The sequence below is a fragment of the Toxorhynchites rutilus genome, chromosome 3 (genome assembly GCF_029784135.1).
Source record: "Toxorhynchites rutilus septentrionalis strain SRP chromosome 3, ASM2978413v1, whole genome shotgun sequence".
Taxonomy (NCBI): domain Eukaryota; kingdom Metazoa; phylum Arthropoda; class Insecta; order Diptera; family Culicidae; genus Toxorhynchites; species Toxorhynchites rutilus.
Window position 1 is genome coordinate 31,130,114 of NC_073746.1, and position 27,558 is coordinate 31,157,671.

Here is a 27,558-nt window from a genome sequence, read left to right on the forward strand (position 1 = left end):
CACAGTTTCCATGGGACTGCATAAAGTGCGATTCACATACAATATCCACGTCACGTTCACGTCCCGTCACGTTCCATTACGTCAGTTATTCTACCATGCAATTCATATGAAAACATTCACATACACCAGCAACGTAACGACCCGTCAGCATACGTTCAACGAAAACGACCGGCAGGATTTGTAGAAAAGAATAATTGACGGAGACGGACGGCTCGTTGGGTTTTTGTCTGGGCTTTGTGTCTCGGCTTTTGTTTTGATTTTGGCTGCATTTTTTATGCCAACATAGTTTCAGATTTCTTAGTCAAAATCAATTCACGACTAGCTGAGAAAAACAGTCTATATATTATTATTGTTAAAAAAGGGTCGGGACTACAGGTTTTAGGCATTTAAATAATATAGTTCAATGATTTTCACTGAATTTTTCTAAATTTAGGACTGATTCTAGGCATACTGATTTGAAAGAGGGAGTTGCAATTCAAAATTGTTGTAGATGGCGACACCATGAATAACATTGAATAGATCATTCGTTTGACATTTGACGTGACGGTGCTGGTGCAAGCATTGACTGCATGTGTGAATTGGTGGAGACGTTGACGGAACGTAGACGTTCTTTTCCGTAACGTTCTATGTGAATCGCACATAAATCGGTATGGATTATCTCTAACGGACGTGCAGTGCTTCTCCCGAGCTTGGCAGGAAATGGCTTCCTCGCCAACTTTACTTCAGGCAACATTCACGAGTGATTCTAATACCGCAATCACTAAAATGAAATCCGCTTACCGATTTATTCTCCATCCATTTATTCTCTCCATCGTACGCAAAACCTCGGGACTGCTATGACCGATTCTCCTGTGCCACAGATGCTGACAATTTTCGTGGCTACCGCCTACCTTCATGGTACTCTGTTCCATTCGCAACCGATCTTATCCCCGACGACGACAGTTTCACCAGATTGATCTTTCACTTCGCATATTTGTTTGTTAAATTCCACAACAAACTTCTTCACGACCAGCTGACTAACCGATATCAGCCCGCCATCGAGTTACGGAACATACAATACGTCCCTCAACGTAATATCGACACTTTTACCTTTTCCGTCAACACCGATCACGATACCGTGACCAGAACCGCCAACGCCGGTCTTCTTACCGTCCGCAAGAGTTACACTCGAAACCGCACACTTTTTCAACGTTACGAAAAACGACCGATCACTGGTCATATGACACATCGCGCCGCTATCGATAATCCAACCCGATAGACGGTCGTCCGCCATAAAACAAACCGCACTTCCAACTCCGTGAGCTTGTTTATTTTTCGCACTTTTGTCCTTCGAGCTCCCATCTTTATTTACCCGATGTTTGTTCGGTTCAGTTTTTGCTGACAACCACTTCTTACAGTCCTTCTTGAAGTGTCCCGGTTGTTTACAGTAAAAGCACAACTTTTTCTTTCGTTCACGACTCGCATCCGATTTCATCGCTTTCAGGTCTCGCGAAAAACACTCACCACGCTCAATACGCTGGTTGTATTCGTCTAGCAAACTTGCTTTCACCGACATAACAGTCCAGTCTGCATCCGCGCGCGTTTGCAAACTCTGAACAAGCGAACGATACGACGACGGAACACTGTGGTAAATCATCGCAATCTGTAACGGCACATCTAAATTTTGTCCGGCCGTTGTGAACTTATCGAACAGTTTCTCCATGGAATTCAAATGATCTTCCATGCTATCACTCTCACTCATACTTGCACCACAAAGCAAGCTCATATAATGCACTATAGTAGACATCGTTGCTTTCTCATGGCTTTCCCTAAGAGCGTTCCACATTCCCTTCGCACGGGTTGCACTTTTTATCATCTTAAACTGACTGTCTTCCAAGAACAGCCCGATACACGCACGAGCCTTCCGATCCTTACTCTGCCACTCAACCGTGACAGGCTCCGGCGCTGCGACACTTATAACATCCCACAAATCGTTCTTCTCCAACAACCATTCCATGCGCTGTTTCCATGATGATCAATTTTGCTGGTTTAACTTGGGGAATGAAACCTTAGCCGCTTCCGCCATTTTGCTCAAACGCGTGGAATCAAGAAAGTTCGCGAATAAAAAATTTCCACGCTTCGTTTTACACCGTCACAAAATAGTTTCTTTAACCGTTCACCTTTTCACTATTTTCACTTGCTGGGCCCATAACCTGTGGTAAAATAACGAAGAGCGAAATAGTCCGAAAAAGGAACACCAGCAGAAATGAAAAGCAACAAGGTGGTCATTTACTCCCACAGGATGAACGTTGCGTCTATCACATTCTTGGTATACGGTTCGTTTTATTGTCCATAACGACGTAATCGAGCAACGTGAGCAGCTTTTGCGTATTGCTCGTCGTCACGATTCGAAGTTTTCACCTTCTTGTGGTACGACAACCCAGTGCGTTTCTTGACTCGCTGCACTTATATGTGCAAAACCAACTTCTACCCAGCGTCTTGAATTGAGAGGAAAAAATAGCCATATTACACGCATTTTATTCGACCAAATTTTGATCATTCCACCTTTAAATATGTGTTGTGGAGAATGAATGAGAACTACCGAAGTTCAATTCGATCCAGATCGCTTAAGAATGTTAGTTGAAAAGAACACAGTTACATGTAAAAGTGACAATCCAAAACCTGCAGAGAAAAATTATTCTTTTTAAAAGCGAAAGAAGGGTGTAGAGGGGGATAAAGTCTTTAACCGTTATTGAAAAAAATACGTAGTGCATCGGAATTGTCAAAAATTATGCCCAAAGTCAAACCCAAGCAGGACACATCACAAAACTGAGATTGTAATATTGGATCACTTACCGGAGAGAAGCATAGAACTATGTGCAGATTGGCCTTTGCTCTAGAAATGAAGAAATCGTACAAATTGTCCTGAGTGGGTATTCTTTTTGGTGCGAGTTTTTTCATCACCGGAATCAATTCATTCGTGATTTGATCTGGAAGTAAATTCTTATTAAAACAATGATATTTCTATACAATTTGTGTTCTGTTATTACCCAAGTCATCCTTCGGAAAAAGATTTGCTATTTCACCCGAACTCAGCACATTGTTAATATACTCCAGAAATCCTTCATCCTTGATATCGTTGTCCGTAAATATGAAGGTAATTCCTTGACCCTCCAGGCCGGCCACACGATAGAGATACCGTAAATCATCCATCAGATTGTTAATATTATACGACCTGGTCAGTGTGATCTGATAGTACTTGTAGCCAGCGATAAACGATGCTAGCTTTGTCAGGCTCTGCTTGCCGGAACCTCCTACACCTACCAGTAGAGCATTACCCCCCGGCGTACGTATAATTCTCGAAATAATCATCAAATGTACCAACGCATCCCGGAAGAACACCAAATCCATCGCAGCTCCCCGAATCTGCTCGTTGAACTGATCCATAAACATTGTCACCCGAGCCGTAGTTTCTTCGTAGCTGGGTAGTTCCTCGTACAGCTTGGGCGGTTCCAGGCTAACGTCTTCTGCCTCTTCACCCGTTGGATCAGGCGCATCGCGCAAAAAGTCAACGAAATAGGTCTCATCTTCTTCGTAATATTGCAAATCGTCTGCGTCCAGCATCTCTTCGGAAATTTCCCGCATTTTTTTCGTGAACCATCCACGATCGTCAAAGCTGGTAAATCGATCAGCAATCACCCGGGTACACTCATGGCGCCACAACTACCGGGATAGAAAAATAAACTGGCACAATCCCCATCTAGATGTTATTTGAATTACTTACGTTCATAACCGTCTTAACCGTTTCGCACTCTTCAGATTTGATAGTCAACATCCCCTGCCATATCCTGGACAGATCCCGTAGATTGAACACATAATGAAATTTGGCCGGCGTTGGCAACATCTTGATCTTCGTGGCTTGCCATAACCTTCTGGTTAACGGTATCAGCTTTGGAATGAAAAACACAATCGTCGGGTTGAACCGCGACTCACAGAAGTACCCCCGACCGAGTACTCCAAAAATTTTGTCCATAGAATTGTTGCTTGGTATCGCGCAGTTGAACACACTAAACTGTCGCTTCAGACGGGGAGGGATATCGTTACGACCTCCACCCGGGTGGATCATCGCTGCCAACAGTTGGATGTCTAAAATAGTGAGAAAATCCCCGGGCTTGTCGAGGGAGTAGAAACCAGTATTCTCCATCAGCTGTCGAACGATTTCATTCGTAACTTGGTCGCCCCATTCATTCACTACGGGCATGTTAACGTCATCGATGAAGATTGACATCTTACGCTGCTGCGGTGGTCCGTATGTGGTGCCAACCCGTTTTTCAACATATGACTCTATGATTCTTTGGAACATGTTCGGAGTGGTGGCAGAGGAAAAGTTGAAACTTTTTGCAAGGTGATATTCCGGATCGTAATTCGACATGTAGCCCTTGATCATCACAGTTTTTCCTGTGCCCTGTTCACCGATCAGCAGTACTGCCTTTGACTGTTTGGCGATGAGATCAATAAGGTATGCAGTTCGAACGTTATCAACGTTCGGAACCAGAATACTGGCGTACTCCGGAACGCTGTCACTTGGGTAGATGTATTCTTCAACCCGATTATTCCAATGCTGCCAAGTACCCTCCGGTGACACAACATATTCGAAAATGGTTTCGCCTGGTTGAATTTTCGGCCATCGCATTTTCGATGGATGCTTTGCGATATATTCGCCCATCTTCTCGCGGTCTTCCAGTTCCAGTACGGCTCCCAAAGACCACATCAGCGAGAACAAAAACATCCGCTCCAAATGATTGTCGGGAATATCAATGGCTACCCCCTCTTCTTTGGGCATTGTCAAACCTTCCAAGATATCGCAACACTGTCGAATGTATATCGCTTCGAGAATCTTCATCTTAGCCGCAAGTTTGGTTTGCACAAAAGTGTGCAGATCATCGTAAATTTTGTGGAAAAATTTTCGCAGTGTGTCTCCCATCTCCATAGGCTTAGTTTTCAACCATCCGTTCAGAATGGGTTCCCACTTCAACACCGAAGCACTCATGAAAACCATTCCCATTCTGCTGACGGTTGCGGGCGAAGCATTGTCCACGTTGTCAGGTTCGAACACCAGCTTCGCATTCGGGGCCATCGTGATACGATCCCCGTTTGCCAGAGTCAGCGTTTTGTTATCATCCAGCACCGAGTTCAAATTTTCGATCCACACTGCATCGACCGGTCCATCCAACACCAACCATACAAATTCAGTTTTCTTAATCTTGAGTGTCCGTCTCCAAAGCGTTGAAAATATTCCATCTGTCCAGTCATTCGTGGCTACATCCAATCGTCCGAACATCTGCGGAGCCGTGATAGCCTTCGGGTTCATTCGAATCTCCTTATGAGGGTGCCCCATCTCGGTGAAGCTCTTCAGTAGCGTGTGTATGCACCGCGTTTTACCTGCTCCCGTAGGACCAAGGGTCATCAACCCGTGACGCACTAGTGATGTTTCGTACAACTGGATCACTTTAAGATTCCATTCCGCATGATTAATCAGACCTAGCGCATCCGCGCTGTTTCCAATGGCCCGTTGCAATTCTTTGTATGAGGAAGTACTCAATTTAATTCCCGGGAAGAGATCTTCAATCAGCGAAATAAACAGAGGTTCATCTTCATCCACCAGCTTGGAAACGTTCATGTCACGCAAAACTCGCATCACGATAGTTTCTTCCGTATCGTTTGGATTGGCCCGCTTCTGTGCTCCCAAGGTTCGCAGCACAGACAATATATTACGTAAACCAAAATCGTAGTGAACCTGTTTGGACAGCTGTTCTTCGCACAGTTTGTACAGGGTGAAAAACTTTCGAGCTAACGTGACGTTATCTTTGAACCCACAGCTGGCAAGCTTGACACGCATAATGATTTGACGATCCGGTACCATCATAGCCACCGAGCTGCGAAGCAAGTGTTCAACGAATAAAAATTAAAACGCACTAAGCATCAACAATAAATAGTTACCGAAACATAATCTTCAAATTTTCCGGCAGTTCCTGTCGACCAGCGTATCCGGGATTCATAGTGATGAACAAACCAAATTCGGGATTTAGTGAAACGGTATCGCCATCACTGAATATAAACTCCTTTTTCTTCTCCTTCCGAGCAGCCAGGACAATGCTACAAAAAATTTTGCTACAATCACTGAGCTGCATACGACAGATCTCATGCAAACTGGTTTGAGGAGTTATCAGTACCATTTAAAATGACATCGAAATTTTGTGGGTGTTACATTGATCATTTAAGCAACATTGCATATTTGAAATATTTAAAAAAGAATTAGACTACTTTTTGAAAAAGGCCAATTTTTTCCTTATTTTTTACAAAAAATTATAGCTCAAAATCCATAATATCTATAAAATTATGGTCAAAGAATGAAATGTAGGAAATTATTTATGTTTTCATGAAAAACCTTGTTTTTTTAAATTACACTGAAAATAAATTAATTCAAAAATTAAAATTATTTTTTCTCAAATAGGGTAAGTTGGAGTGACTTTGACCACCCCTTTATCTCGAAAGGTACGGCTCAACTTGGATTTTCTATAAAGTCATCTATTTTTGACGTTGAACCGTATGTACTTAACGTGAAAAACTTTGGTAAAATTTAACAGGTTGGGGGAAACGGTAGCATTAACAAAGCAAGCACTTTTATTGTAAAAAAATGTAAGATTTTCGATCGTGGTTTCAAGGTTTTTTCCGCAGAATGAACAACCTTTTCGTGTATTGTGCAGTAGAGTTCTGTTTGCCTTCAGAAGAGGAACTATTTGATGCATCGAAACTGTAAATTTAATAACAATGAATGAAATAAATTGCATTTGAGTTTTTGCATGCTGTGTGGGGTGATATGGACACGTTCTGTGGGGTGAATTGGTCATACAGGTTTGAGACTTTTCTGTGACCTCATTCGTTTCAGATGGCGTGAAATTACAAAAAAAAGGATGGACAGACAATGTTGGACGAAGAAGGAGCTTGTAAGAGCAATGCAGGCCATCAAGGACGGATTTTCGTTGTACGAAGCATCGAAAGTGTTTGGAAATGCTCGAACAACAGTGAAAAGTTTCATGCATTTGAAATGGTTACTTTACATAAACAAATAACCCCGCAGTCGGTCCAAATCACCCCACATCAAATTTTAATGTCCAAAAATCATCACTTTTATGTTATTCCACATTTGGTATTTTTAAGCTTATTATATTGTTCAAACATAATTGATTGAGAGAAAACTAGTGTAGTCCAGTGTACAATGTGACTTTTTTCATTTAGTCCATATTGGTTTGGAATTAGAAGGCGATTTGCTTAGAGGGTTCGAATTGCCCCCACTTATCCTTCTTATTTTTTTAAATTATCAAAAACAATACCCTTAATAACCCTTATAATTTCAAACAAGTCACTCATACATTGAAAGATAGGTAATTTTACAGAGGAAAAGTTTTTCTAACAATAACTTTTTCATGTTTTCTTTAAAATATTTAAAACTAATCCGAGTTTTGTTTAAAGTCAAGATAGCGATATAGTGTATTCGAGAAAGTTTTAGATCTTATTCAAATATGAACTATTGAATTAGTTGATGATTATTAGTTATTTTTCGAAGAAAATATGAAAAAGTGATTGTTGGAAAAAACTCTTTCCCTGAAAAGTGCCCATCTTCCGATGTATGTGTGACTTGTTAGAAATTGTAAGGGTTTATTCATATCTATTTTTTTAGAATTAAAGAAACATGAATTTTAATGTTTAAATTATGTTTTTTTCAATTATTTTTTTCTAAATTTGTTTGATATGTTTGTTTGAAAACTTAGATAATTTCCTATATTTAATTTTTTAACTAACATTTCGTAGGTCTTATACTTTTTCCATGTAAAAGTGCCCATCTTCTGATATATGGAAGACATGTTTGAAATTGTAAGGGCTAAGGGCTATTTTTTTTATAATTTAAAAAAAAAAGTTTTTGAAAACAATGAATTTCAATTTTCAAAATATTTTTTTTCCTCGTTGTAATGTTTTTCTAAATTTCATCCTTTGAGCTTGAGCTTGGGTAGACTGTACACTTCGTAGTTGCTTTCCGCGATTTACCTGAACCAGCAAAATTGCACAAAGAACACACCGAATGATGCTTGGAAGTAAAAAATCATTTTTATTGTGTAAGTTTCGGTGAATCGACCTTTAAATAGTCAATACCGACGCCACGTCCAGTGTTGCCACATTTTAATCTGTACCAGAGGAGTTAAAAATGTTTCGCATCTGTACTTTTTCTTCAAAAAATCTGTACCATCGAAAATATTCGTTGTACAGAACAATCTGTTTTATTAGCATAAAAAAATACTCATTTATCTATGATTTATGATTTATTTGTTGGATGATGCTTATACATAGTTTTTTTCTGAATGAATATCAGAATTTCCGAGATGTTTGATCAAATCTTTTGATCTCAAAATAGCGTTCATCGTATCGTTACTGAGCCGACTTCAAAACTTATTTTTGTTCTGACTATATTCAGGAAAACCGCTCGACAGTTGCCGAGGAGTGAGGCATAGTGTAGCATTATCCCTAATCTAATATCCTTTCCCACGCATGTTTCATCTCATTTCACACTTTGTGAAATTCAATAATCCAATTTCCCAAACCCTCGTTAAACCACAAGTCATAAAGTATTAGTCACCCGCTATACGCTTCACGACCGACGGAACAACATTCAAGTACCATATATAAACACGACACTTGTAGCCACATGTGTACGCTTAGCCATACAGCGCAAGTGTCTGATGTTATGTTTACGACCCACTTGAGCCACGCTTGCTCAAGCAAAGCGGAAGGCTAAAACCCACAACATCTATTACCATTTTTGTCCGTCCTCAGTCTATCTCTTTCCATTTTTCTCTTCTGGTGAGATGCTCCGCCCAGTATTAGCAATAAGAGATGTTCGTGTAGAGTTTAAGTGAATGAATGTAAATAGTCGGTTAAATATACGTGATGTGTGCTAGCTGCACGCTGGAACAGCTATCGTTTCCGTGATCTTTTAAGAACGCCCCAACAAACAGTACAATAGTGAGAGCGTTACAAACAAAACTAATAATTTATGTAGACATGAAAATATATTCAAATTTAGTTAAAAAATAATGCCAAAAGCGATTAAAATCTGGCCTTCACTCTGCTGAACTCTACTTTCATTGGTAGAAATTTCAAAACCGAACTGAAATTTCCCTGAAATATACATAATTATTAATTGAAACTCAGAAAAAATTAAATCTCTAAGAAAAGTTTCATTTGAATTTTATCTAAATTTTACATTATTGGGTGAAAATTACCCATATTTCTTAGTAGAATCAAACTCGTCGAATGAAGAATAGAGGCTTTTAAGCGTTTCAAGAATAAAAGTTTCAAAATTCCATGTATTACCTCGAATTCGTTGGTTCTTTTTGGGCTATTGGATATACAGTTATATTTGTCCCTCAATGAAGCTATACTAGTCAGAGATTATTTCACATACATAAATTCCAGAGAATGACGACTACTATTTGAGAACATCATCGACTATATCCAATAGATCTGGGCAATCGATTTTCATCAATCGCATTACGGAATTTGAAACCCCCATCATCACAGTCGCACCATACGACGCGAATCCTTTCAAACGATCATTGTAGGGTATTCCGTCCGTATGAAACTGATCAATTATTGCATTGTAAATGCTTTTGTGATCAGTAGTACCAAGCATTACCGCGGCGTAAAAGTCGTCATGTACCTTAATGTTGCTTTGTTCAAATTAAAGAATTTCCACACGCGGAAAAAGTCTGTACCAATCTGTACTTTTTGACGAAAATTTGTACCCTGTACCGTACAGAATCTGTATCAGAAATAACGAAAAAATCTGTACCTTTCCAGATAAATTTATACGTGTGGCAACACTGGTCACGTCCTTACAGTCACCAGGGGAAGGGAAGGGAGGTTAGTATGAAATTCGCCGCCCAAAGGCCAGAAGGGTCGCCTCTATAGCGTGGTTTTTTAGCGATTATCATGAAAGGGATAGTTGATAGTGAGAAGAGACAATGATCAGGATACACTGAGGTAAGTGATGTGATTATCTGAACGTGGACTATCGACCACTCGACGAAACGAAACCCCTCAAATCTCGTGTTACGACATGGGTCTTTAAATATCATCAGAAGGAAAGCCTCTCAAATTAATTGGACCGACTACATAATCTATTATTTAATGCATGTACTTTTTACCGCAATCCAATCACCAGATAATTATAAACCTAAAAAGTAATCGGCAGAAATCTATATATTCTACTATCTAGCATGACTTTCCATAACTAACTCTCCGCGTTATCTTAAGGTAACCGAGTGAAATCTATATATTCTATTATTTATCGCACTTACTTTTTGCCGAAATCCTATCGCGAATGCGTAGAGTTCTCTTTGGGAGACCTGAGAAGGTAACTCAGAGAACTTATACACAAATAGACGGCGGCGAACACAGAGCTAAAACTTATTTCTACATTTCACCCTTTGACCATAATTTTGTAGGCATTATAGTTTTTGAGTTATAAATTTTTGTAAAAAATAAAGAAAAGAATTTGGCCCTGCTCAAAAAGTAGTATAATCGTTTTTTTGAAGATTTTAAGTATGCGAAATTGCTTAAATAACTAATGTCTCTACACCCACAACGTTTCACTGCAATCTGAGAAGTTGCTGCCAATGGCCAGTCGAGTTGGCATGAAATTCGTCATACGTCGTACTTACTAGATTTGTTGAGCCGCTACCGACAACACGGGAAGCTCGATGCGATTGAACTCATCAAAACAGCCCCACGATCCTGACTGCGCCAACCCTTTGTAGATTCGGCCCAACCCGCGGAAATCCATCTGATCGGAGCAGTTGAATACAACCACTAGCTTCCCCAGCGCTCGCCCCATGTCCTTTGTAGTCTCGGTCTTACCAGTTCCAGCGGGTCCAGCAGGAGCTCCACCCATCGACATGCCGATAGCTTGAGCGAGCGTAATATAGCATCGATCTGTCAGCGGTGTAATCGCCAATCGCTCAGTCACGCCCAGGTATTCATTTTGGTAGATGAAATCAACGTCCGTAATCTTCACGATAACATCATCGGTTTCTTCAACATAATAGAACCGTGCCTGCTTCTGCCACTCGAAATCCAGATGGGTACGGATTTTAAAGCGAACCAGATCATCGAAAATGTCCCGCTGGTGAACATGGATAGTTACCATGGTCTCAAAGCGAATGCGCTCCAGCTTGGTCAAGTCCTTAACCGTCAACTCAATGAGACTGTTCAGCAGGTCCAAAAAGCGTTGATTTGTTTTGCGCATTACATGTTTATCAGTACGACATTTTCTCAGTGCAATTTCTGCATCACGAGTCCACAAAAGCTGGACACCTACCAAACCAGCTTGTCCAATGTACGTTTGGAACCCACTGATGAAATCAAATTCCGCACTACCCAAGCTCTGTGCCATATTGGCCAGTATATCCCGGATTGTATCTTGCATTTCCACCAGCAAACGATGCAACCAAACTTCGACTCCACCTGTGCAAAGAACCGGTTGACCCAGACGAACCTTTTCTCCGTTATCAGAAAGTAACGCAATGATTTTTCCGACCGTTTTCTCTTCAAACTCTACTCTCGCAACGGCATCAAAAATGCTCAGCAGGTGGGCCTGAATCGAAGTAGGGTCCGAACTCTGACCAAGAATTTCTAGCAGCACGGGATCCGAAATGAAGAAGAATCTGGGGAAAAGCAATCTTTTCGACTCCAAATATCCCGTCAGCGACTTCTGACACGATTCCAGCTGTTCCAACAAAGCCGTTAGTGTGTAAGCCATTGTATCTTCCCCAGTGCAACACTCTACAGCATTGGGGTTATCCCTTGCCCTAAACATAATTCGCACCCATGACTTATCGATACCGGCGAAACGTTTCGCGTCCTGCGGCAACTGCTTCGAAATGTCACCCCCAACAAACACTGCTTCCAAATAGATCCACAGATTCTGGACTTGTAGCCATTTCTCGAGAATCTCACCCGTGTTCACCAATTTATGCAACCACACCATAATCTCCTTCTTGAAGTGCGCGTTGAAACGATTCGAAGCCAACGAGTTAACAATCATTATGCTATCCTCGAGCAACGAAACAATCTCGAGCGTTTCCGTTGGTTTGATCAACAATTCGCCCCTAGTTTTGAAGTTGGCGAATTGCAAGCTTATTGAGGACCATTCCGCTACAACCTGTCGCAGCTTGGAATCGATATCGTTCTCCTTCACCGCTCCTATGCATATATCTTCTATGTCGTCTTTATGCGCAAGAAGTGGAGCTGCCATCACATCACCCAGTGTGAACGCAGATGAGTCTACTTCGAATTTGCAACCCAACAAGTTCTCCAACTTCTCCCAATGGCGCTCTTTCATGGCATCGTTGCACATCAACTCCAGCAGGGGACAGCTGTCGTTGAAGTCGTCTATCTTCTTCTTCAGATCGATGTATGCCAACCAGTCCTTCATGGCTTTCGGTAGTTTTCTACAACGATTCTGGAAATCTATCAACTCAGTATTAATTTTCTCAATATCCACATGAGCCCACGGCGTGTCATAGTACTCGTCAATGCTTCTCATAACTTGCAAGTACAGAGAGTAGAGTTTGTTCAACAAATTCAGCTCCTTTTTACGTTTGTGAAGGATAGGATAATCGTTAACCTTAAGCCCAAGAAAGGCTTCCCCACTCGCGTACATCTCGAACTTACGCCACAGTTCGTCGAACCGTGCCTGGAACATCAACACTCGATCACTGGCTTCCTTCGCGGAAATACCTGCCTCCGTAGGACCTTTCGTTTCAAACTCACGATCGAATTCGCCCATTTCCTCGACGAACTCAGCTACACCTTCGGCAAGTTCACGTTGCAACGGAACCTGAAGTGCGATGATGTCATTTTCAACCGTTTCGACCATCTTGGCCATGGCTTTGAAGCTCTCGCGCAATCCATACACGTGTTCAATATCCTCTTTACCGATACCCAAGTCAAATTCTGCCAACGTTCTGTACGTAGCTTCGATAAATCCAAGATCCACATCAAGATAGGTAAAGTTTTCTTGAACCTTCTGCAAACATTCCATCGCCATTTTGATGTCATCCAAATCTTTCAGTGTTCTCTTCAAAGTCGCATCGTGCTCTGTGATGAATTTAGTGATCTCAGCCACACGCTTGCTGTAAAACTCGAGCAGTTTTAGCAGCACTGACTTGATGACCCGACCCGATCGAATCATAATTGGACCAACGTGCACTTCGAATACGACCTGCCCCAAATCAGTCTGAATTCGCTCGAACAAGTCCGGCTTTTTCTCCAGCGGAACGGCAAACAAATCATTCTTCCACATATACTCGTAGTAATTGTACATGGTGCGTAGCTCCAGAGCGATATCAGGCTCCACCAGCAGCAACCCACCATCGAAATCATGGATGAATCGCGATACTTCCTTGTGTTCCGAAATCGCCTTAAACCAGGACCGTTCAAACCGAACCTCCTCGAGCACCGGACGGCGCAATTTACGTTCCTCTGTTTTCGCCTGGCGGCCCCAGGTGGACACCGCGTAGAACGTCTCCACCACGTTCATGATGACACGCTGGAAGTAGTGCTGCGTCTCCTCCAACGAAGGATTCATAACGCATGCCTCCGGTTCGAGTTGCATCTCGGTCACCAACAGTGGGTTGATGGCTTGCAGTGCGGCAGCTTTGTTCATCTGTAAGCTGAAATCGAAAACAGTGTATGTTAGTAATAGTTTGAGTTTAAATAAAGTTTCAAATCTACATAACTTTTACACTCGAAATATTTTTCACAGCTACTACTATATTTTATAAATTCGTTTCATCAAAATGTATAAGACGATGTATTTTAAAAAACCTTCTCAAATTTTGAATAACAAATGATATTTCGTGTGCCTTTTTTTCATTCATCGCCTTTATAAAATGGTTGAAGGGTTGTGTCCGAGATACGTACGCATAATTGACGTTACGATATTCAACCTAATTTTTTCTAATCTATCTCTTGAAAATTTTATAATTCTTTATAGCTTGAGTTCGGGTAGACTGTACCCTTCGTAGTCGCTCTCCGTGATTGACCTGAACCAGCGAAATTGCACAAAGAACGCACTGAATGACGCTTGGGAGTAGCAAATCATTCTTATTGTGCAAGCTTCGGTGATTCGAGCTTTAAAAATCCAATAACGACGCCGACCACGTCCTTACGGTTCCAGGAATAAATCGCACCATAATATTGTGGCGCAGGAAAAACGTCATGTGTAGAAGATGGTCTGTGATACCGTGCGTTTCTGTCTCATATTCCGAACAGTCTCAAATTCCGAAAACTTCATTTTTAAATGTAAATTTACTGAAGTTTAATTTAAAAAAAAATGAATAATGAAAACCCTGACATTCTTTGTGATATAGGTTTCATTTTAATACAATTTACAGGTATCGATACTGCCTATAACTTGTAATACTAAGCATTTGCAAAAAAGTGACTGTCAAAACCAGCGATAAAATGTTTGGCTAACAAATTCTTAATTTGAATCAAGTTTCGAAGCACAAAATCCAAATTTTTGAGAGTTTAATTTGATATGTCGATCATCTGAATCGGTCTAGTTGCTCAAAAGTTATGATTTTTTTTAAATGCATTTCTGCTGTTCGGAATTTCAGACAAATGTTATCAAACATATTCTTAATTTTTCTCCAATGAATATACATTTGTAAATCAATTTAATGGTGGACAAATGAAAGAAAAGGCTCTATTGCATTCAAAAATCATATTAATCTTGCGAAAAAGTACCATTATGAGTAATGAGACACTGTTTAATGACCAACAAAGCTTAAGTGTTCGGAATTTGAGACAAAACGGTATGTATTGATTTTGTTATGATTTTGCGCCGGGCAAACGTAATGCATCAGGCAAACGTATGACTGTGTTGTATTTATACCCATCATGTTTTCCCCGCGCCACAATATTTCTAGGCTACTACACTTTTTCTGAGCGATTGCTTCTGTTCTGCCCATGTTTGTATAGGAGACGTAAGCGACTAAATGAACTAAATCGATTTTTTCGCTGATACGCATTCTGGACAATGTTATACGTATGCTCAACATGCAAACAAAAAATTTTTATTCGAAAACATTTGAGCATTTTTGAACAAAACCTTTCCGTAAAATCACTGTTTGTCCGCATAACAAACGTAGTTCCATACAGCTTTCATACATCGTTCGAAAATCTACAATTACCAGTATTATGTGCTGCAGGATAAATTTACATTTGAATCACATTCTTTGTAGAGTCCAAACACGCCTTTCATGATAGTGTCTTATCTCTTAGCGTTTCCTAATAGATGAATATAAGCAACTCATATAGTTACATTCGCTTTGTGAATGCTCTATGTCTCACTGAGCCTTCTACTGCCATCTGTAATTCCACGTCGTCCTGAATCGTGACCTATGAAATGGATTCATCCTCACCTTCCGTGTCGGAGCTACCATAAATTCGCAACAAATCCAGAGCACTTTTTCCAGACATTTCACAAAATTTCTTCCAAACCTTTTTGGTTTTATCCTACAACAACTGAAACTATCGACGGAGACGTTTTGACTATTATCGGAAACGTAAATGTTAACACTACAGACAAAGCAACCTGGTGATTACGTCTAGCTATGCGACAAACGTTTATTGAAACGATTGATTGTCCGAATATATAGACGCAAGCGTTTTCCTAATGGAAAAAAAAATATGTTTCAAACCGCAAAAAAATCTCCTAGGCCCTCTTTGGCCGATAATATCCTTCAACTGGACAGATTATTGCATTGGAAATTTGGATGATTATGCTTATAGGCCAAAAAAAACAACAAAAATGCGTTTTCCCAACACTAATGGTGTTGGTGATTACGTCTCCTATGCAAACATGGGCGGTGTTGCAGTTATATTATGGTGCGATTTATTCCTGGAACCGTAAGGACGTGGTCGGCCTCGTTATTGGATATTTAAAGTACGAATCACCGAAGCTTGCACAATGAGAATGATTTGCTACACCCAAGCGTCATTCAGTGCTTTCTTTGTACAATTTCGCTGGTTCAGGTCAATCACGGAGAGCAACTACAAAGGGTACAGTCTACCCGAACTCAAGCTCATATTGGATGTACAAGTTGAGAAAATGTAGATTCTATCGTTCATTGCTCATTTATTTTTCAATAGATTACCAATCCATCAGTCTATATAAATTCCTTCCTACCTCATTGAATCGCATCGAAATCGAATCGTAAATTCCCTTCTTATTCTTCTTCTTTGTTTGCGTCTTTTTTATTAGTACTTAGTTGAGATTTTTATGCCAAATAACACGCCTTGAAAGTATTCTGAGTGGCAAGCTCTAGAATACGTGTTACATCGGTGCAAGTCGGATGAATATCAACATGGGACGATTGAACTTGTTGTTTTCTGAAACACTGGGATTTATTTTTTCGTGTTCTAGCATATGTCCTGATTTTTTAAAGAAATTCAATTTTGTTGACCTTTTTTTTGTGTGTTTTTTGTTTTTGAGTATACATTTTTTGACGTAGAATTACGTATTTCGGGAACATATTGGAGTACAAATTGAAAAACAAAAACAATTTCAAGCGCTTATTGCTCAGTCATTTACTGATGTATTGTGGAGGTACAGTAGAACCCCGGTTATCCGCGGAATAGTCTGGCTGGCTCATCGCGAATAACGAAAATCACGGATAACGCAATAAAGGTCTAAAATGAGTGCGAAACACGAAAAAAAGATATTTCAGCATTATCAATACAGAAATAATGAAACTGAAATTTTTTAATAAGGTGGTTTTTAAAATCGTTATTTTTAGAAATTTAATGGTTTCTAAATTTCCTACACTGACAACATCCTTAGTTTTTTACTGGGATTGATGTAGGAAGATTGTGGAGTAATATCAATAACTTTTGAGTAATTGTAATGTAACTATTTGCGAACTTCATATGTCTTGAACTCTTTGTCTTGGCAAAACTTCAATCCTCAATTCCATCCCATTTTGTTGACACTTTGCTTCATATTTTCCTTCAGAATGATCGAGTAAACATTCTGACCCAATACACCATCGATGAAAACCAAATTCCTCATACATGCACCCTCATATCATCCCTCCACCACCACCATGTTTAAACATTGCTATTAGATTTTTTTGACGTAGGACTACGTCTTTCATTTCTATACCGGGGTGTAAAATCAAAGTTTCGAAAACGAAAGCGTTACGCCGGAGACCGAGATTTTGAGCGTTAATAGCTCCTATACAACTGAACGAACCGGTATGATAAACACTTGATTCGAAAGATAAAATGTCTACACGTTATATACTTGTTACTTTTTGATCCAAAAACTTGTTTCTTCTTCTTCTTCTTCTTCTTCTTCTTCAATGGCACTAACGTTCCTAGAGGAACTTCGCCGTCTCAACGTAGTATTACTTGCGTCATTTTTATTAGTACTTAGTTGAGATTTCTATGCCAAATAACACGCCTTGAATGCATTCTGAGTGGCATGTTCTAGAATACGCGTTATCACAGTGCAAGTCGGAGGAAATTTCTTTGACGAAAAATTCCCCCGACCAGAACGGGAATCGAACCCGAACACCCGGCATGTTAGTTATGACGCTAACCACTCGGCCAAGGGAGCACGACAAAAACTTGTTTCAATAGTCTTAAAATTGCTTTCAAAACAGGCTATTGAAATCATCAATCGGAATATAAGCGAGCGCCGCTTGGAAGTCCACTCAGTTATAATTGAACAGCGATTGGAGCATGTTGTCGCTATTGTGGTGAAGCTCTTCGTTTATCATGAAAGCACTGATGAACGGTGTCACCAAGAGCCTGTTTGTGCACCTTAGGCCAGAAGAGAATCCATCAGGAGGAAAGTGATGCCACAAACGGTTCCCCGGGAAGAGATCGGAGCAGCCGCCACACACACACATACACGCGCGGAACTCTTCGTTTGGATGCCATTCAGCATCGAGAAAATTCCGGAAAGATCCAATCGTTACTGAAAAATACAATCATGCGAAAGAGTTCATTTTAATGTTTTCTATCCATGTAACACTGCGACTAAATATTTTTCAATCAAGTACTATTAGCAGGTGGTTATCGAGTTAGCATTAACCACTGGTGTGCTTCGAGTATCGAGGAAAATCTGTAAATATCTAATCGTTGCTGAACATTAATCTACCAGTTCGCCTGGGAATTGAAAAATACATTGATGCGAAAGAGTTTATTGTAATGTTTTCTATCCATATAACACTGCAACCAAATACATTTGGTTTTGTGGTTTTTCAATCAATCGCAATTAACAGGAAAGCTTCTGAAAATTATTCTTCCCCATAAGTAAAAGTATAATTTTCGTATCCAATATTGTATGCGCGCGCAACGGAAAATGTTTCGCATCGTGAAAATTATATAATTTTCAATCGATTAATGCTCAGTTGCCGAAAGTTTCAAACTCAGAGAGTTCATTCCCCTCTAGTTTGCCTTCCGAATTGCCATCGTAAACCACACCTTCTCTCCATTCTATCACGCACAAAAAGCATACTTAAGCGATATTCTGGTGGTGAAACGCATTTATTTTTCGCGAGGACATCGATAAGGCAACATCGTAATTGAACGAGCTGAACGTGCTGGATGAGCTGGACGGCGAGGGATCGAGGGATCGAGGGATTCATTACCTGGCCTGACCTAACCTGAAAGACATGCAGTTTGTTTGGAACTGTGAGGGAGGGCAGAAAAGCTGATCGATCAGAAGGAGAAGAGAAGGTGACCAAGAGAGTATCAGCGTCGAGAAACTGTTCCCCGGGATAACATCGAAGCAGCCGCCACACACACACACACACATACACGCGCGGAATTATTTTCGTTTGGATGCCATTCAGCATCGAGAAAATTCCGGAAAGAACCAATCGTTGCTGAAAAATAATCTGCCAGTTCCACTGGAAATTGAAAATACATTCATGCGAAAGAGTTTATTTTAATGTTTTCTAACCATATAATCAACTACCAACTATTTTTCAATCAAGTGCTATTAACAGGTGGTTATCGAGTTAGCATTAACCACTGGTGGGCTTCGAGTATCGCGGAAAATCTGTAAAAATCTAATCGTTGCTGAACATTAATCTGCCAGTTCCCTGGAAATTGAAAAATACATTCATGCGAAAGAGTTTATTTTAATGTTTTCTAACCATATAACACAGCGACCAAATACATTTGATTCTGTAATTTTTCAATCAAGTGTAATTAGCAGGAGAGCTTCTGAAAATTATTCTCCTCCAAAAGTAGAAAATTTCCGTATCCAATATTGTATGCGCGCGCAACGGAAAATGTTTCACATCGGGAAAATTTTATAATTTTCAATCGATTATTGCTCAGTCGCCGAAAGTTTCAAACTCAGAGAGTTCATTTCCCTCTAGTTTGCCTTTCAAATTGCCATCGTAAACCACACCTTCTCTCGATTCAATCACGCACAAAAAGCATACTTAAGCGATATTCTGGTGGTGAAACGTATTCATTTTTCGTGAGGACATCGACAAGACAACATCGTAATTGAACGAGCTGAACGTGCTGGACGAGCTGGACGGCGAGGGATCGAGAGATTCATTACCTGGCCTGACCTGACCTGAAAGACATGCAGTTTGTTTGGAACTGTGAGTGAGGGCAGAAATGCCGATCCATCAGAAGGAGAAGAGAAGACGACCGAGAGAGTACCAGCATCGAAAATTGGATCCGCTTGAGGTATCGAAGCAACTGCCACACGCATACACGCGTGCAACTCTTTACGTTCGCTGGTTATCGAGAAGAATCCGGAATGAAGTGATCGTTGCTGTAAAATGTGTGATTTTTCAATCAAGTGCAATCAACAGGTGGTTATCGAGTTAGCATTAACCACTGGTGGATTTCGAGAAGAATCGAGGAGAATCCGGAAAGATGTCGTTGCTGCAAAATAATCAGCCAGTTCCCCTTGGAATTGAAAATTACATGCAAGCGAACGTATTTATTTGAAGGTTTTCTATACATATAATACTGCGACCAAATACATTTAGTTTTGTGATTTTTCAATCAAGTGCAATTAGCAGGAAAGCTTCTGAAGATTATTCTTCCCCATCAGTAGGACATTTTCGTATCCAATATTGGATGCATAAAACCTTATATCTCCAACGTAACGCTCTAGTTTTCGAAGTCCCCCAAATATTCATTTATGCATTCATTCAGAATGAATTCAGATTCAACTTCAAACAAATGATCACTAAATCAACGATAGTCCTACGTCACCATTGCGGTTATACCATAGATATAACCCACTTCCTGTTTTTTTAACAGATGCCCACTAACAACGTTTGCAAGTGCAACCAGATATCATGGACGAATCAGCAGAGCGGTTTGTAAAACGTAATCCGAATTTGTCATTCCGAATGCTATTTTAGTTATAAAAAAGAGATAAATTGATAAAATTTCCTATCCTGATCGGCGACGCAGACCAAATTTCTTTGGGCTCTAGAATAGCTTTATCAAGTCTGCGTCTTGTTAGAGCTCCGCAGTTACAGAGCAAATGTTCCGAGGTTTTACTTTCGGCATTACAAAAGCGACAAATAGCATCTTGTTCTGAGCCTATGCTTTTGAGATGGTATTTGCTCGGACAGTTTCCTGTCATAAGACCAGTGAATGTGCTGAAGACTTTCTTATTAAGGGGGTATTCTAATGTAGAGACACGCATTTCTGAAGTTTTTTCGAGCTCCGTAAACATAAAATATATTTTTAGTATTTTTTATATCATTAATTGTTCATCTATTTTTCAAAAATAGAACAAAAATTAAACGGAGAAAAAATATTCATAACTAGAATAGTTACAAGCTGATGAAGTGAGGGGGTTAAAAAAAAGTTGTACCATGGCGTACACGATTCCAGCCCTTCTGGTTATCTGAAACAAAAAAAATCGAACAGATTCTGAATCTGTAAAGATGTTGCTATCGCATGGACCTCGGACAAGACAAAAACATGTGTTTTGACAAAATGACGGCCGTTCGAAAAACAAAATGCTGTTTATAACGTTTTCTCTTATTTTTCCCGATTTTTTAAAAATAGTAAAATTTAAAAAATATTGTTTTTTATAGGTTCATGCGATAGAGATATGCATGACGATTGTATTCATATAAATTCGACCTGAATCGGTTCAGTAGAACTTGATATATCGTGTACGCCAGTTTGAAAAAACTAGTTTCGATAAAAACGCGTTTGAAGTTCATTGTTATAGCCGTACAAGGTAAGATACCGCACCACTAAAATTGCTCTAACTCGGTAAATAATAGGATTCTCTAGTCCTTTCTAGGGTATAGTCTTGAATGCATAAACTACAAAATATGAAGGAAAAAACATGTTTTTTTTTTAAATTTCTAGACTAGAATAGTGCCATAACTAATTTTCGCTCAAGATATCAAACGGTGCGGTTAAAATGAACACCTATACATATCATGCTAAATGGGATAGACTTATACGTTGTAATAGATACAACATGCTAAATGGAATATTTATTTATTTATAATTTTTATCATTATTTATTTTTGAGACTTTCAACCTCCTGGGCTGGTTCGTCTCAGCTAAATGAGATAGATACAAAAACGTAGTAAACATAACTTCACATATTGTTTGGGCATGTTTATCCAGGATCAAATGTAAGAAGATATATCAGCTTTAGGGGGTCTCCGTAGCCACATTGGTTGCGCGTTCGCTTAGTAAGCGATCGATCGTGAGCTCAAAGCTCAGGGCCCTCATTGACCATCTTTGTGTTGTTACAGAATAGCTACGTCCACGCAACAATCATCAGCGATGGAAATCGATCCACGGTCGAAATAAGATCGATTCATCCACACAACTGCTCTGCTCTGCCAGACACATCGGGCTACTGTTCTATAAATAACTCAACAATGATCAATCAACTGTCTCCGCTGTCCGGTGGTCCAACTGGATAATGGAAGAACAGAAAGAATACTCTTACGCCTAAATGGCTACTGTGTGAATGTACCATATGTAATGGTATAGAAGGAATACTGGCGAATGGCAACTGTGTAATGTGCTAATTATAGATATGATAACCATGTGACATGTACACGATTAAAATTCGGCTCTGTTACAGCTAAAATGCTAATGAGCCTTAAATAAATAAATGGGATAAAAAAAAATATCAGCTTTAGAAAATATAACATAGTAAGTCGTTATCCATCACTGATTATTTTGCCCCCAAACAACAATGTAATTTGAAATCAAATTTATCGAAAGATCTGTTCGCCTCTTTTAGAAAATCTGAACAGCGGTCCAAACTGATGATTTGTCCAAGATGTCGGATCGCATAAACTAAATTTTACAAGACATTCCTTAAACACGATACGCAAAACGAAAACTTCGGCCAAATGGCGAGAAAAATCCAATTTCTGTTTCTATTTATACATGGTCTTCCAGATTAAACGCTCACGCAAAAAAATCGAATAGCTCCTTATATATTTTTTTCGCTCCGTCGATGATAACACTGCATTCCCCACTTCGGGACGATAGTATTCGGCTACTCGTTCAGTCTGATCGGATGGTTTTCAGTGTCAAGATGTACAATTCACAAGAACGTGTATTTTTAATGAAATCGTATTACTCGAGCAACCGAAGCCTTAATGAAACTTTGTCCTCTTATGATAAAAATTTCAACATTTCTCGTTGTCGATTACTTTCTCTGGGGGTACGTGAAGGACCGTTGCTATGTTAACCCCTTCACGTACGATTTAATTTCCAAAAGACCGGACCAAATACAAACGCTTCGATGGGTACCACTTCGAACAATTTCACTACTCTACTGAGCATCTTAGCGTCTTGTGATATGCAAGCATACACGAGAGGGACTCGATGTTGTACGTTTTGGCACAATCATTTCACATCGAGTGAGACTCGATGTTGTACGTGAAAGGGTTAACCCACCTGTACTCGCGTGCAAAATCATGACACGTATACTCGCGCACGGTGTCACAGACCGAAAATTAAACTTCTCTGTAATGTTGCCATTGTGTATTTTTCAGGCTTTATTGGCATTTATTTGAAGAAGAGGGTATGATTGAATGAAAAAAACTCCAAAAAATATGTTTTCTTTATTATGTTTTAATAGTCATCTAATTCAGCCTCATCAAAACAGAGTAATTTTTGATACTTCAACACAAATAACGAAATTCGAATTTTTCACTGTTTCTAATTAAAAGTAAGCAAATGAATATAATTCATGGGAGTATAAAGAGCTATAAAATAACATAAAAACATATTAATCGGTTGTGGTTTCATTGGAGTAAGAATCGGATCATAACATAACTGCATGCTCGAAGCAAACATTTTTACATTTCATGCAGTTGTTGCGTGTTTTTTTTTTATCAAAGAGAAGAATGTATAACGTATTCTAGATAATTACCAGATGATAAAGGTTCTGGAATAAAAAGTTTGCATATTTCTAATATTCTTTGTCTCTGTATTCTTGGTAAACTAGAATTAATGCCTTTTTAGATGGGGCATAACAAGATTATATAAAATGATTTCTAGGAAATTCCTTTTCTTTTTCTTGTCTTCTTGTCGATATTGTCCATTATAAAAAAATATATACCCGGTAACTGTTAAAAACCACCCCACCACCACCGATTAGTTTATAGTTTTCTGTTTACAATGTCTTCCATAAGTGAAATTCTTTCACAAGTGTGTATATGTATGACCATTATATTTAGCGAATAACTATACGAAAGTGGAACATTCATATTTTGCTTTTGAACGTATGAATCTAACGACGAATATATCGACGAATAGTTAATATATGAATCCGTTCAATCCAGTTACAAAAGGTACTGAAATCAAATAAGAATAGTCCGGTAATTATCGTATGCATTATATTCAATAAATATTCCACGCCGCTAACATTAATTTACACAATTCATTCAACAATATTCTAGAATATGAAAAATGGCACTTGTCCAATAAAATTACTCCTATACTCGCGTCGGTGTGTCAGACCGAAAGTTTTAAAAAAGTGACACCCGTCCCCTTTGTACCAATACATACGATACGTTCAACGATGACTAACGACGCATAAAGTGCGATTCACATACAACATCCACGTCACGTTCAGGTTCCGTCCCGTCAAGTTGCGTCAATTATTCTTCCAAGCAGTTCTTATGCAAACATTCACATACACCGGCAACGGGAACTTCGACTTGCCGTTGCTGGTGTATGTGAATGCTTCAATAGGAATTCCATGGAAGAATAATTGACGCAACGTGACGCGACGGAACGTGAACGTGACGTGGATGTTGTATGTGAATCGCACTCAACGAAGCTAGAGAGAATCGCAAAGTCGTAGTGTTGATATTTTCTGATAAATGAACGAATTATTGATTTCTCGGTCTGACAGACCAATGCGCGAGTATAGGAGTGTTAATAAGCCACAAAATTTGGAGGAACTCGAAGAAGAAATAACTCGGATTTTCAACAGCATCGAAGTAGTAATGTTAGAGTTGTGCATGAAGAATTTTGTTCGCCGTTTAAAACGCGTTATCGAAAAAGGGGTGGTAACATCGAAAATGTTCTAAGATAAGGTTTTCTTTTGTTTTTCAAAAATAAAAATCGGTTCTCTTTTGTAGAAGTTATTGTAATTTGTTGTGTGAGCGTTTAATCTGAAAGACCCTGTATTTTGAAATGCGACAGCTCTACTGGAATACAGAGTGACTTACGGCTATGAATACGGCTTCTATAGTCAATAGTTATACTACAATACAAGCAGGTGACCACTTTGTCCCCACTACCCCTAGTATATGGCTTTAACAATTGAGGAGACCATCATCCTCTATCATATCTGAATGAAGGTTAGGACACATGACAAATCACTCACCTAGATAAATTCAAACGACCTCTCAGTTTTTCCAACGAAGATTTAACCATCCGCACGAAAATTGCAATAATCCGGTGGTTGAAATAGGCAAACAGTTCCATACAGTCAATGTGAAGCAAGGTGACGTCGTAATTTAATCCGGTATAATCTTGGAACACTGATAAACGAAATAAATCTTTATCCAATCAGTATCAACAGACATTAACCTGGTTACTTACGGGCTTTCTTATGCATTTCCGGCGATGGGTACGCCAATGCCTTGTAGATCTTGTCAAAAGCAACCCAATCGTACTTATCTATCGGAAGCGCTTCCTCGCGCCGTCGATTCTCATCGTTTATCTGATTCAAGGGCAATTGGAATCTACGGTTTCCCTTTTCGTCATACTCGGGCACGTCAATGCTCTCGACGAATCTGTTTATCAGCTCAATCGTTGCCTTCTCCATCGCCTGAGATTTCTTTTCAAGGTATTTCTCTGCAAAATGTTCAATGTTTTACGCACTGGAACAGAAGAATCGTCAAATCCTACCAATTGATTGTCTGTAACTGATGTTCATATCAGCGAACTCCGTTGGCGTAACGGCACCGTTCGGAAGCACTAGCAAATCGGTATTGGCAAACGAATACAAGATTTCCTCTATTCTAGCCTTGCGAATGTCATTAACATCCTTCACGAATAGTTCAACCCTTGTGATTACCTATGAAATATTAAAATATAAATCGTAAAGGTCACATGTCAAATTACAATTCCCATCGCACCTTCTCAACTTGAACCAGATAATCCTTCAAATTCATCGACATCCAGGTCACAATAGTCAATCCTGGCAGGAACACCTCCTCCAGCTTGATCAACATAGTTCTCATCAGAGGCAAGAATATCTTCGGAATGCTGAGCCTGGCTTGATTATTCCGCGCCAACAAATCCTTCACGAGTTCGAAGGCATCATACAGATTGTCTTTCTTTAGAACTAGCAAAACAGCGAAATCAGGAGCCGCCAGTCCGTACTTCAACACTGTTTCCGCTTCCTTTATGGTCTGTCTCAGAAAGGGATGAAAATTCACTTCTAACCAATTTGTGGTCAGATTTTTCCTGTAGATTGGAGATTCTAATTTCTGTCTGGCCTGCTCAACAAAATCCCACCAGGCGCGATGATGCAACATTTCGTAGTGAAGTAGTACCTCACACAAATAGTTGTAGTATTTCACGCAGAGCTGGGCTTTTTTATGCTCAATCACGCAGCTACGCGTTTTGAGCTTTTTTATCGGATCATCCATCTTACGGAAGAGTGATCGGGCCCACAAAATTCGCCCCACACTGTTAGGGACGCACCACACCACCGGCGGATTGCCCCGATTCTCATTGTAGTAATCCTTTATGTCGAAAATTTGTTTCTCCAGCATTACGGCAACATCCAAATAACGCCGGTCTAAACTTAGACAATCCAGTTGGAGCTTTTCGAAACGATCCAACACCAGCAGACGGCTCTCAATGGTCGGAATTACTGACAACATTTCCTTCACAAACTTTTGCAAAGCAATTTCAGCAGCTTCAACCTCTTTCACAAATACCTCGTAATCCTCATCAAACTGATGCTGCCGGTGAACCAACGGATCGTAAGTTTGTGAAGCGATGACTTCGAAGGCAGTTCTGATTCGTTTGGAGAATAAACCCGTCCCAGCGATTCCGACCCTATCGATCACCTCATACTTTAGAAACAACTCCAAAATATTTTTGATTTTATCCAGCCGCACATTAAACGTATCCATCTTCCCAAAAATATACATATCAGAACATTCCCACGGCGTCTCCTCCGGGCTTTCTTCCATATCGTTGACTGTCTTGTAATAGTGAAACCTGTAAGCCATATCCAGCTCCTTGCAAACGGCAATCTTCGCTATAACATCCTCTTTCTTCTGTTCATAAATAGTCATCGTCCGGCGACTGGTGATAAACTGCTGACAGTTCATTATTATCTGGTTGGTGACCTTGGAGAGCAGACCGGTGATCCTCTCAGAGGTATTGTAGAAAGTCGATGTCTTATACACCTGCCGAACAATCGCTAGCAAGCTCGAAACATTTGCAGCCACTTCCTCCGGGTCGCACCGATACAGTGGATCCCAAAACTTCTCAATCGAACTGATGTAACGCACGTTGTCTCGGGATTCGTTCAGTTTTCGCGTAACTTCGTGGTCCATCTGGCGCCACTTGGGCATCAATTTCGATCGTGACAATTTCAAGCAGTGATAGTAGCTCGAAAATGCTCTCGACTCAATGAATTCCGCAATCGATGTGTACTTGGTCAACATGCTGCGCCAGTATTCCAACTCATGTAGCGGTCCCACGTCGTAGGGATCGCGCCGTATCTGATCTCCCTGTGTCAGAGCAAACTGCACCTGTCGCATCCAACGAGCAAAGGCACGCTCTGCGGCATACACCTTTTCCCGATCACGAGCTGTTTCCTCCACCTGAATCGGGGTAAGCAGGAAACCCTTGTACAAGTCATGGTCCACCGCAAAAAGGATCCGCGAGGAAATGTCTTTCTCGGTACCTGTGGAGACGTTATATCGGTTAATG

The 27,558-nt window shown here is 40.0% G+C and overlaps 1 protein-coding gene across 1 annotated transcript in view; it reads right to left on the reverse strand.

The window, feature by feature from the left end:
* The window catches only part of LOC129775151 (dynein axonemal heavy chain 8), a 48,493-nt gene that overhangs the window by 20,134 nt on the left and 801 nt on the right, over positions 1-27,558 (reverse strand). Inside the window, exons 3-11 of the mRNA XM_055779505.1 lie at positions 25,743-27,532; positions 25,513-25,681; positions 25,204-25,458; positions 24,986-25,142; positions 10,758-13,769; positions 5,980-6,135; positions 3,764-5,915; positions 3,030-3,702; positions 2,836-2,969 (exon numbers count right to left, since the gene is read on the reverse strand). Of these exons, the coding sequence (XP_055635480.1) occupies positions 2,836-2,969; positions 3,030-3,702; positions 3,764-5,915; positions 5,980-6,135; positions 10,758-13,769; positions 24,986-25,142; positions 25,204-25,458; positions 25,513-25,681; positions 25,743-27,532 (8,498 nt within the window). The remainder of the gene's footprint in view (positions 1-2,835; positions 2,970-3,029; positions 3,703-3,763; positions 5,916-5,979; positions 6,136-10,757; positions 13,770-24,985; positions 25,143-25,203; positions 25,459-25,512; positions 25,682-25,742; positions 27,533-27,558) is intronic.